This window comes from Pezoporus flaviventris, unplaced genomic scaffold (assembly GCF_033815535.1).
Source record: "Pezoporus flaviventris isolate CSIRO_AGI_PZ_B2104156 unplaced genomic scaffold, CSIRO_AGI_Pfla_v1 ptg000070l, whole genome shotgun sequence".
NCBI lineage: Eukaryota > Metazoa > Chordata > Aves > Psittaciformes > Psittacidae > Pezoporus > Pezoporus flaviventris.
In genome coordinates, this window is record NW_026892618.1 from 4,077,594 (window position 1) to 4,090,194 (window position 12,601).

The 12,601-nt window shown below is 36.9% G+C and overlaps 1 protein-coding gene across 4 annotated transcripts in view; it reads right to left on the minus strand.

Annotated features, from left to right (window-relative positions):
- The window catches only part of GYS2 (glycogen synthase 2), a 43,028-nt gene that overhangs the window by 7,419 nt on the left and 23,008 nt on the right, over positions 1 to 12,601 (minus strand). For all 4 annotated transcript variants that reach the window (XM_061472161.1, XM_061472158.1, XM_061472160.1 and 1 more), the window contains 7 exons: positions 11,620 to 11,764; positions 7,728 to 7,845; positions 7,192 to 7,312; positions 5,334 to 5,440; positions 1,989 to 2,048; positions 1,260 to 1,338; positions 502 to 615 (listed from right to left, as the gene is read on the minus strand). In XM_061472161.1, coding sequence (XP_061328145.1) covers positions 502 to 615; positions 1,260 to 1,338; positions 1,989 to 2,048; positions 5,334 to 5,440; positions 7,192 to 7,312; positions 7,728 to 7,845; positions 11,620 to 11,764 — 744 coding nt within the window. The remainder of the gene's footprint in view (positions 1 to 501; positions 616 to 1,259; positions 1,339 to 1,988; positions 2,049 to 5,333; positions 5,441 to 7,191; positions 7,313 to 7,727; positions 7,846 to 11,619; positions 11,765 to 12,601) is intronic.

Genomic DNA, 12,601 nt, shown 5'->3' on the forward strand with positions numbered 1-12,601 from the left:
TTTAGCTTCACGTTTATGTAAACATGAGCACAGCCTGAACAGGTATTTCTTCTCAGGATCAAACCTCTGTTTACCTTCTACAGCAAATGTTGAGCATCAGGGTGCTGTTCTTAATAGACGAAACAACACTCCAGAAATATCTGTGCTCAAATGATGAACCTCCAGTTTTAAGCAAATGCATCTAATAGAGCTTTATATCTGGCTGCAAATGACCTGTCTGGATTTCAGGACTAGTGGTTCCTCATTCACTTACGGAAGCAGCAATAAAACAATTTCCTAACATCAGATTTCTAACTTGAAATTAACTCGGATAAACAGAAACTAAGGATATCATCTGTGAACTGACTAGCTGTTACTCCTAGAAAGGGAAGAAGAAAGAACTACTTTATTAGTATAATATGGCCTCTCAAGAATTTGACTGCACTTCCATGCTAATGATCCAGACGGAGACTATTTAAAGAAATTCAATTTTATATCTAAAATTAAAAAGACAGAATGTACCTTTACTCTGTCTGAACGATTATTGAAAAGGCCAATGCGTCGAATGGTATTAAGGATTGGATCATTGCCATCATCAATCATGTTGTGGGTGGTCACTGGAGGCAGACAGTGGCGCTAAAGAGAGAAAAGGCAATCCATAAGCCAGACAAAACTGTTGTCAGAGTCCTGTTCCTGTTTTCTAAGGCGGAAGACAGTAGGAGATCTTGTCATCAACGTGAATAGATATTTACTTCAATTTTAAGGGAAGAAAGGAAAGTTATGAACATATAAAATTGTCCTCTATATAAATAAGGCCACAAATGAGACCATAAAAGCTGTCAAGGACTTGTTTTATTTACCTCATAATAAATGTATTTGTACTAACTTTTAGAAAAGCCTACCACATAATTTTGAAGGTTTTTAGTCAATGCATTATGCCTCCTTAAGAGACTGATTTTACATTTTTTCTAAAAATGGAAGAATCCATGCTTCAGAAATAATGTAAAGTTCACACTTGGTGCAGAAGAAAATAATTAGAAATTTTGGTGTCCTGCATATGACTGGAGGAAAATATCCATGGATTCCCCTAAAGAATTGGTTTGGGTCATACTCTCATTAAAAACAGTCACAGCTAATCTTTAAATGTTACTAATGAGAAGTATATTTACTCAAAACCTCTTTTCAATGAATGCATATCACTATATGTCATACACAATACTTGCACATAGTCATATTAATCATTTATACTAGATGTTTGTTTAAATAGTTCATTTTCTGACCTGAGTTGAAAAGATGGCTCTTTTCATAATGGTTATATCATCTCGGTCAAGAATCTTGTTCAAGTCTGGAATTTCTCCTCTGCAGAGGCAACACAGAACCTATTTACCAATTGACTTATTATCAGTTGTATAAAGAAAACGAAGAAATGGCAAACAAGGTCTGATCTGAAGTCTGCTGATGTCAACATGAATCTTTCCTTTGTTTTCATGGCTCTTCTGTATTCCCTACATTTTGTTCTACCATACACTTGCTGACCTTCCAGTTAGCTTCTAAAACAGCTAAAGAATTCCTTTTTTCTATTTTTCAGACACACCTTATTTTTGCTGAAATTCCAGTAATCACATGTGTGTTTTGGGTCATTCATTTACAAGGGTCTTTTGAAAGGATATGACTAAGCCACTGATATATATTACTTTGTCTCTGGTGCTTTTTTAAGCCGAGTTAGCCGATTTTTGGCAGTGAGTAAGCTCACTGTGTTACTTAGACATCCCCCATGTCTGTTGAGACTCTTTTCACAGTGGGATGTTAGTACCTTTGAATTTTTCCTCTGTGACATGCCTATTGAACAAGTAACCTGTATATGGAACAAAGGGTCCCATATTCTTCTCCTACGTCCTTCCTATAGATGTTCAAATTTCTTACGCCAAGAGTAGAAGCACAGAAACACCACAGGTAAGCAACTGAATATGTGGCTCTGCAAGGCAGAACAAAGAAACCTGTACACTCACTTTAGTAGGGCATTGTAGAGTTTCTTTCCAAACTTTTCTTTCACAGATTGTGCAGTGTCCCTGGGAAAATAAATAAATATATGTATAAACCAGAAGAATCCATGACAAAGACAGAAGAAAGGAGATTCCTGCTGTTGGAGATTAAATTGTGCTTTCACATATACAGATGGAACCAAGAATACAGAAGCAGATAGAGGTCTGGTTCTCAAAGCTCTTTTATCCAGCCAGCAGCCACACTCATGGGTTTCAACACAACTGTGCATTTGATCTACATCCAAAGACAAATGCACTGAGAAAGCCAGGAGCTGATCTCATTAGTAATTACTTCTAATATTTTGCTCTGATCAGTAGACCACACTTTCATCTCAGCTATGAAAATGATAGCACAGATATGACTCTACATATAGAAAGACGATCATTAACATTGGACACTAATGAAAACTGAGAGGTCTTCAATTTAATTTGACCTAGTAGAAAGATGTGAGATATAAGAGTTAAATAAATATGCATTTTAAAGCAAGCTTTTCCCTTCATATTCTGCCCTACTTCCTAACTCAAAGAATTTTGAAACCAAGTATTTGACTAAAAGGTAGTTTGCCATAAATTAGTTTGTAAACCAAAATACTTCCTGGAATGCTCAGGCCATGTTTTAAGCTAATAATAAAACCTGTGCCAGACAAATGTTATATTTTAGCTAAGAAAGAACTCTAGTGAACAAATGTTCTAAATGTAGACTCATATTACCTTGACCCTAGTGGAAATAACTTGAAAGTATGACTGGAAGTGCTGTCAAAATAGCAAATGCACTCTCCATTTGAGTACTAGACCAGTTCATGGAACTTTTCTTGCCTTCCTGATTTCTATGAATTATACTTCGGGCTAAGACAAAACTTGTCAAGTGAAATCCTAAACTCTATCAAGCCAAGAACCCACACACCTGTTTTCAGTTGCTCTCTCCCAAATCACATAGACACAACAGTGGATGACTTAATTTTGGTTGAGTTGTAAAGCAGCTAAATGTTAAACAAAAATGATTCAAATCAGAGAAAGCTATTCCCTTCATGACTATATTTTCATAGACTCATGCCATGCACAATGTCCAAAACTTAAGCCAGCTAGGACAGACTGCTTTTTCAGAAGTGAAAGAAATGAAGGATTTTATACCCCAGATCAGCCAGCATCTATTCCTTTATAAGTGCCAACCTCATCTGGTATTTAATTTCTGTGTCATCCTTAAAATAATCTATTAGTATTACACAATACTGCTATCACATGGTTTTATCCAGGAGCTCCAGGCTGTGACCATAATAATGTAGAGGGTCTTTTGCTTTTACAGGGCACAGTGGGAAGAATAGCTGGAAGCAGCATTTTTTGCATTATTCCAAAACGTTAGGTTTACCTTTACTGTTACTATTGTGCTTGCATTACTGAGTAGTAGAAAAATAATTACATAGTAGACATACAACAGGGAAATCCTTTGCATATTTAAACTAATTTAAACTTCCCCAATATCCATATATTAGTTATTGAATATGTTATATATTAATACCTGTTATATAACATTGCATACTTTATATCAAAGAAAAAGCAGAGGCCAAAAACATGTGCTGCAAGCATGGCTTTTTCCCATTGCACTCCCAGTGTTTTCTTACAGTTCTTGCATACAGAGTTCTCATTAAAACTCTGGCTATGCTACCTCACACTTCAGCCATCTACAATTTAAGTTAGTTGTACAGATCCTCCACACATTTGCTGAGAGCAATAGTCCATTTCAGAGGATGATTCCCTTCACTCATCTTAGATACTTTCTGAAGTGGTATAGGGTGAAGCATCATTTGGACTGAACCATTATTCTCCACTCCATTCTTCAGTGAATGCACCTGGGATACATAACTTTTAGGAAGTCAGAGTTGGACAATTAATTCCAACCTCTGCATCTGTGGTACCTGTTTCCAGAGTGGTAACCAGGTAAAAAGTTCCCTGTAAGTCTCAAGAAGTTGCTGTGTGATGATTTTAGAGATAATCTAGAGACTAAATAGATTTCTGCTATCTGCCTTCTTTTCCAGATATGGCAAAAGCTAAAAGATTCCAATAATCCTTGTTAAACTATTTTTGTCACTGGTTTTGTGCAGGTTTAGTATCCATTAATCGGAGATTTCAACTTGATTACTGATATCCAGGAACTGAGCCAGAGATCATCTACTGGAGGCAGTTAATGAGATAACAAGGAAAGTAGTATCCTTCTCTTACACAGTGCCTTTCATCTACAGATTTTTAAGTCATTTACATCTCTATCCTTTTATAAATATAAAACTGGCATCAGAAAAAGTTTAAACAGTGAGACACAAGCATAAAAGCAGAAGCTAGGTCTTGTGAGTTTTAGTCCCTCAGCTTTAAGACCAACCTCCTTACCTCTGCAAGCAGAGTTTAACTGCTCTACCCAACTAATAAGGTGAATATTTCAATTTCCCTGCTTAGATAATTAATCTGTACATATGTTTAGTGAGATGGCATTTTTTCACCTTTTTTTTTTCTAAACAGAAGTCATCCTTGACAACCCACCATTTAGTTTCTTTATGAATTTGAACCTCCAGTTTTGCCATGCCTCTCAGTTCAGAAGTACCTCACAACACATATTTTTCTCTAGTAGGATCACACAGCAGTTAAAGGGAGGTTAAGTCTGCCCCTGCTTTGCTTTTTCTTTGGGAAGTTGTAAAATGAAACCTGTTAAACTAAGAAGGGCTGTAGCAATTTTCCCTTTATAGCTGTAAGTTTCACTGCTTTGGTGTGCCCACTGCTTATTGTAGGTTATACAGAAAATTACAGAGTTGTTATCAACTGTTATTCTGCTGGATTAGACAGTACAATTTCCATATTTCTAAATAAAAGAGGACATATAATTACTTTTTCCCACTGATGGCAGAGAAGCTCACTCTGATAAATTAGCAGACAGTCCTTATTTTGTGGAAGCTCAATGGCGTGTCCAAAGGGAGTACCAGAAACAGTCAGAAGACATAAAGATCAGTGTATTTTTCTAGTACCTTTGATTTTTGTCACTGCAAAACAAGCACTATTTGCTAACTTGTTATAAAAAAATGGCAAGGGCTGTTTACTAAAAATAACCTGGACAAAAAAAAAGAAATCATAGAATAATAGAATGGTTAGGGTTGCAAAGGACCTTAAGATCATCTAGTTATAATTACCATTCCCATTTCTTTCATCCCCACAAATACATTCTAGTTATCCTCAATCCTCAATTTCAGCAGAACAAAAAGAAAGCATTACTCTTCGTTAAAATTTTGCATGTCTCCACTGTTCGAGGCCGTCAGTGAGAATGGCAATTACCAGAGTTGCTTCCGGACTGCTTGTCCTTTCAGGGTTTCCACATTGAAATTGTTTGTCTTGGCTGGCATGATGAAGAACACAACAACTGTAACATCAGTCTTATGAACCTACATGGACACAAGATGGAGAGGAAAAAGAAAAATCTCACTAAAAGATATCACAGCCAACTTTAAGAATTAGTCACAGGAAAAGCCAATGCTCTTTGTCTGACTGTCCAGGAAGGCTCTGATCTTATAGCTCTCCCTTTAGCTATGAAGTTTTTGTCAAGTCAGAGATACAGTTGAGGATAGATACAGGTAAACAGATGTCACCCAGCTCCAATTTGGACAACAGAGATCTTCCTGACTTCTAATGGTTTAGAGGCCACGGCTTAGGATATGAACATAGAGTGCAAAAAGTAAGAAACGTACACACATATTCTCACCTGGCACAAAATATGTTGGCTTAAAGAAATGAACAGTTAGTCTACTAGGCTAGGTGTGCCGAGGCATGGGGCAAGGGATTTCCTACAGCAGCAAGCAGAACTACTTTCTACAGCAATAGTTCCCCAGACGTATGGGCAGAAAGAGGGATGATAGCAACCACTATCTACCTGAACTCATGGCAAAGAGCCTGCCAGACACACAGAATTTCCTTTGACTTTCCATCAGCCTGGCTTGTAATTGACATCATATAAATCATTAGATAAAAGAAGAAACTGCTGCTACACACAAACCATTGCTCAAGCAATGCTTTCCATCCTAACACATAAGACCTTCCACATTGTCAGCACTCATAGCTAATAGTTATGTAAATGCTATTAACAGGTAGCTGATGTTGCACAGCAGTGCCAAACAACAGAAGTCAGTTGTTTGGCAAAGTTGCGGAAGAAAAACTTCAGTTATGCGAGGTGACCTGTTGTGTGAGTGAATTGTGTGAGTAGATTAAGAGTGAATGAATTAAGCATTTCTAGAAAGTCCACAGGCTCTAACGGTGCATTAGTGGAAAGTGGTGGCGGAACAAGTGTACTTAGAGTTTGGAAAATTAATACTTTTTTTTAGCACTAACAATAGAGTATCAAGATTTTTATCCAGATTTTCCCATATCATTTAAATGACAGAACACAAAGGACAGTCCAGGACAACAGCCAACTGATCCTTGCTACATGACTGAAAACTGATCAGGCTTTTGTTTGCTTGCTTTGCTGCTGTTTTTTTCTTTAATGTGTCAGTCTTTGGGACACATCTGTCATTCAGTGACCTCATCTGTAGGTGGGAAGTGCTCTGGTCTTTGATCATGACAAGTCTCAGGACTTATTTTCATTAAAGTACTCCATAAAGGCATTTAGAAACATTGCACACATTTTTCACCTGAGGAAACAGAAACACAGAGGCGTGAGTGGCTTCCCCATGCTTACTCATCAGGCCACTGCCGCACCTTGCATTTTAATGCAATATTCCCGTCCGATGCGATAATAGTATTCAAAGATTTAAAAGATCACTGCCAGGTCCTAATGAATTAAACAATTTGCTTTAAAAGATATTTTTAAATTGCATCATTAAAGGGTTATTTTTATTTGCCTTCTAATATGTAAATCTTCAGGGTAAATTCTTGAATCATATTTTCAGTATTTTTCCTTAAAAACAAGGGAGATAACCATGGATTAACTTCTTGAACTATATAATCACTTATTTTTAAGCAGCCTGAGATCATTATATACTCTGATGATTCAGGGAGAGAGCTTTATGAAAACTCTTCATATCCCATAATTAATTTCCTGCACACCAGAGTATGGCATGGAAATTCTTGCAGGTAACTTCCATTGTATGGTAAGTCTGAACATAAACTCTGTTATCTACATTTGCAGAAGCTTTCTTACCCTCAGCAAAAAGTTTAATCTTGATAAGGCTTCTAGAAACATATCAGCTCCTTTGTTGGAAAACTCATATCTCCCAGCAATGAAGAAAAATAAGGTCTTCTCAAGACTGAAGTCAAGGTGGCTGAAACCAAGCAAACAGACAGAAAAGCACAAAGTATTTCTCAAGACACAGTAAAGCAAAATAAGCAACAGCTTTCTATTCTGGAGGAATTTATTAGCCCAAGAAAACAATGAAAGTGAGGCTTTTCTGCTGTTCTTTAAAATTAGTATCTTAATCTGATAAACTGTATCTTGGGTAAATAACAACAACAACAACAACAACAACAAAAATCAAGACCCTCTGCCTGATCCCACAATCTGTTAAGCAGAGTTAGAACTGGGGTCTGAAATCCCTTTAGCTTCTGAATGATAAATCCCAGACAGATACTTCAATAAGTTGGTAACATTTTCGAAGTACTTGTTAGTCTTCCTGCTTTGGTTCCTGCTTTAAATAGTGTTGGACAACCAGTGCTTAGTTTTGAAAAGTAAAAGCATACCCATAGAAATGACCTCGAATGAACTCTTGGATCCTAGCCTTGTACATGGAATGCAAATTCTGAAACTCATGCATTGCTGAAAATTTCTTAATGTTCAAGCCATTTGGGGTGACAACATCTGGAAAAGCAGAGAAAAGGCAGAGGTAGACATCTTCAGAGTCTGAGAAATCTTTAAGGAAAGAACCAACATGTCTTTCAGCTGTCAGTATGTGAATGGTTATGTACTCTTATTACTCATGGATGGGGAACACCACTAACACAATGGTCTACACCAGCTTACTCCACAAATCTTTGCATGTGACACTCCACTGTCTACCGCATTGAAGCGTTCAAGTACCACCCTGACTTGTACTCAAAATTAGCACAGATCATGCTGAACAGTGGGGTATCCCCCATGCCCTTTTGTCCCATCAAGACTTAAGTAATGTCTCCATTTAACCATATGGTTTTTGTGCAATATACCCTTTACCTCTTTATTCTGGATATCAGTGTTGCCAGCTCAACCACTGCTCTTGAAAGCAGAAACTGCTGTACCATGCATTTGATTACTGCATGGCATGAGAGGTCTGCTCTGTCAAGACTTCTGAGGATTTACCAGAAAAGGGAGAATGTAAGAAACCTTTTAAAAAAGACTTCCCTTCAGTAATCTGTTGGTTTTCTCCTAAAACTAGACATAGAATACCATACAAGTCCAGCCTTGACCAGGAAATCTTTACTTCTCAGATACTTAGGATCTGGTTCTCAGTTACAAGAAAGGAGAATCTTGGTGGGTCTGGCAAGAAAACTTGTGTCCTTATCTTCTGTTGCCTAGCCCTAGGAGGTGCTCTGAACAGAGACTTGTGTGGCTTCATATGAGTGGGGTATGTGAAGAAAGCAGAAACATCCTCCATTTCCCTTTGTCTTTACTGACAACATATCTTCTTCCTCTGACCTGCTTCTTGCCCAGCATGGAAGAACTGGCTCATGCAGGACATAGCTTTGGGACTGCAATAATTTCAGGCTCTTTCTGATAAAGTAAGACTCTGTGATTGTGTATTTCTGGCCAATTTCCATCTACACTTTCACATTTATCCGAGAGTTTTGGACACTTACCCATCATCAGCAGCCTGAATATAACCTACTCCAATGTTCTTTGATTCAACTGCAGCTTCATTTACCCTTTCATCAGGACCGGGGCTCAGTCCCTCTCTTATTTATGCCTTTGAGATACAGAACATATCTGTGGGATGTGGGAGCCTAAAGCATCGGTTCACTATTTCTGCTCAACATATAATAATATTTTGAATACATGTGAGGCAATGTGTCCTTACCCTATGGAAGAAATGATGAAAGAAACCTTTGTTCCTATTTTAATTTGTTTGGGATTTTTGTTGTTTAATGAATTGATGACATTTTTGTTTTAAAATTATCCCAAGTAGGTCAGATCAGGATGATTTGACTTCTATATTTATAGGAACGAACCTGGCATTGATTAAAGTAATAATAGCACAGTATGATGTTTTCTGTTGATAAGTTACTAAGATTCAGGGTTGACTCATACTTTTCAGAGTCTGCTTCTATGATTTCAAATATATACAGAACAAAGTCCAGATCTACACCTTAACTGATGCTCAAGAGTCTTGGAATTCTGATTCAAAGTCTTCTCTACTGCTAGTAAAAACTATGTTTCATACCTGAATGAAAATATTAGAAAACCCATAATATCAATATCCAAATCACAGGAGTGTACCTTATGATCACTGACAGAATCTTGCATGATAGGTCAAAGAAAACATGTTTAATATTAGATACTCAGGCTTTTGACAAATATGTTTTGATAAATTATTGATCAAATAATAACAAAATAATGCAAGCAATCATTCTGCTAGGTTTAGACTGGCAAATTTGCCTTTGTCCAGGTAAAAAAAAAAAAAGCTCCCTATGCAATCATGTCTACTGAATTTTAAAGGGGCTTTTCCAAGTGTTGAGATCTATAATTTGTGTCCAAGTTTAATATTAATGAGAAGTAGCAGAGACTGCTCTACATATCACATTTCCTCAGTTATTTTTAGTTATCAACTTTGTTGCAAAGTTTACATCTGAATAAATTCAAATGCAAAAAGAAGTTAATTGTGCCAATTCTGCATCCCCCTTTTAAAGTTTATTTCTAAAATGGATTGAGAAGTGTACACATTCTTCCCGTATTCACATTCCTTTGCAGAATACAAGTTTAATGATCTACAGATGGATCGCTGAGCTTTTTGAACAGCCAATGTCTATGTTGATTTTACAACTTCAGAGAGAATAAATAGTATGAAAATAGATTCATATACAGTTTATCTGTGGTCTATGAGTCAAAGAAACTATTAAAGTATTTATTCCCATCTAAACATATTTTCTACTTATAATTGCCTCCTAGGATTTGAGGTAACAGTTCCTATTGTATTTCTTTCTAGCGTTGTCAATATGAAGCATATGTGTCAACAATATTTTTAACCCAAACATTATATATATTTACTTGGCTTCTTCAAAGTTGAAAGCATATTAAAAAAAAAAAGCTCAAGCCTGTGAATCTCTGTGCATGGAATTTTCTTTACCTTCAACTGACATTCTACCTGTGAGCAGTCAGCAGATTTTCTCTCCCAAATTAAACTGGATTCAGACTCATTTCAGCCTCCTTAAATCCCAAAATATAAACAATGATTTTCAAGAGTAGCTGCTGTGGGGAGAAGCCTCATGCCAATAAAAAATAGCTTCAGAAGTCTGGTTTTTAAAGATCAAGTGCTCTGCAAACAAGACCTTTCAGAGATATCCCAGATTAGATGACCGAACACTTACATTACTTTTGTCATGTTTAAAAATAAAAGAAAAAAAATCTTCTAAGTTCATCATCTTACTGACAGTCAGGAATGAGACAAAGGATCCAACGGACAGCTCTTTTATTGTGATGCATGAACTATACTGTGGCTTGAAGCATTGAAGTTAAAAAGGATAACAGTCCCAAACTATGATTAGCACTGCAATTTCCATTAAAAAAAAACCTACAAAGAACAAGCAAATAAAATAAACCCCAAAGTCATTTGAGCATTGTTAAACTTAAAATAACCAACTAAGGTGTGAACACACCTGCTAAATAGAATCAAAATTGTTGTGTTTCATCCATGATGCTTACCCTTGGAAGGAGTACTGTGACTTAGCCCTATAAAACACTGTGCCGATTTCAAAAGAACTTTAGTGGCACATCAAACTGGGATCATGACCTTATTTAAACTCCACACACGGAACACAACCAGTTTTATTGGTAAGTCTCATATTTTATGAGAGTAATAGAAAGCGAAAAGTCAGACAAACCATTGGGCACATCTTAATTGTTTTTTCAAACTGTACTGGTTGGTCTAGTAGGAAGTATTATATTTGTTTATGAAACTTCTCATGGTTAGGTCCTAGGATCACAATGATCATAACTACACTGCTACTCCTAGCTGTGAGAGAGACAAGGAAATGAACTGTACTGATTTACAGTTTGGTTTTTGCCTTCTGATCTCTACCATATTAAGGAAAGTGAAACAGATTTAGCACTGGAAAACAAAACTCATCTAACATTGTTTTGCACACTAAATTTTTGCAACATTTCTAAAAGATTATATCAGTCATTGCTAGCAGAGCAACAAATCTCACACTGTAAAAGCTGGTGAAATATACTACAAAGGTTCCAACTTCTGCTTTCACCAGTTGACCTGAATATAACAACATCACTGGAAACCTTGCTATAAGCGAATCTCCTGAAGCTGAGATGTCTTTGCAAAGAAAGCCTAACATCCATGGAGTTAAACTAATGCTCTCCTGAAATGGTACTGAAAGCAGTTATTAAATAGTGCTGAACTTGATTTGGAGAAAACAACCGAAGTCTTACCAGGATTTCTTTTAAGCATATGTTCTGCTTCTACAGCTGTTATCTGTGAGACTGTGGTGAACACATGGGCACAATGTACAGATGCCCGTTCCATACAGTACCGATGATAAATCTGTCTCTCTCCTGCTTCCTTGTCAATGTCAAACTGTTAAATAATAAAACAAACAAAAATAAAACACCTGTGTGATATGTTCATCAGACTTGTTACCACAATTTCAGAGTTTGAAGGAGCAAGAGAGGTCACAATTCCTGCATGAGCATGAAAAAATGGCAGTTAGCAATGGAAGGAGACCCAGATTAATGATCTCAGCGATCCCATGAAAGGTAAGTACCTGTGCTATCTGACCTGGTGGCTGGCAATATGTCATGCTGCATCTCGCCTGAGCTTGTTGGAAAACTTGGGAGAGTGGCAAAGTTGCTGGTGTCTGAAGGTATGGGGGAGAGTAAAAAAAAGGAATGGGAATGAGGAGAGAACCTGGTGACTGTGTAAAATGGTGGGGATCATGGGTAGGCCAGAGAGGAATGGAGTTGTGGTGGAGAGGCAGGATGTAAGGACTCAGCCACAAATCCCGATGGAACAAAGAAAATAGGAAATGAGATATTTTCTGATATTCAGAGATGTTCTTCCTCCAGCTTTACCACTGTTATTTACTGCTCTTTTTACTTCAATTTGAACTCCATTAATTTCTAGAGGCAGAGATAAGTTAAACTGCTAGATAAGACAACCCCAAATACCAAAATATTTCTGAATTACCTTTAAAACTTGCAGGTTTTTGTTGTTTGTTTTTTTTTACTGAGCTTATGTTATCCTGATGGGAAGAAAATGCACAGTACCTACTGAGCACATGCTTAAAGGTTCAAATGTTCACTAATGATTGCATTGCTGCAATGTCTAAAAAAGAGCAATTGTGCAATTACACAAAAAAGTGCAATTGTCTAAAAAAGAGTAGTGCTAACAGAGTGTTGATGATTACAATTAAAT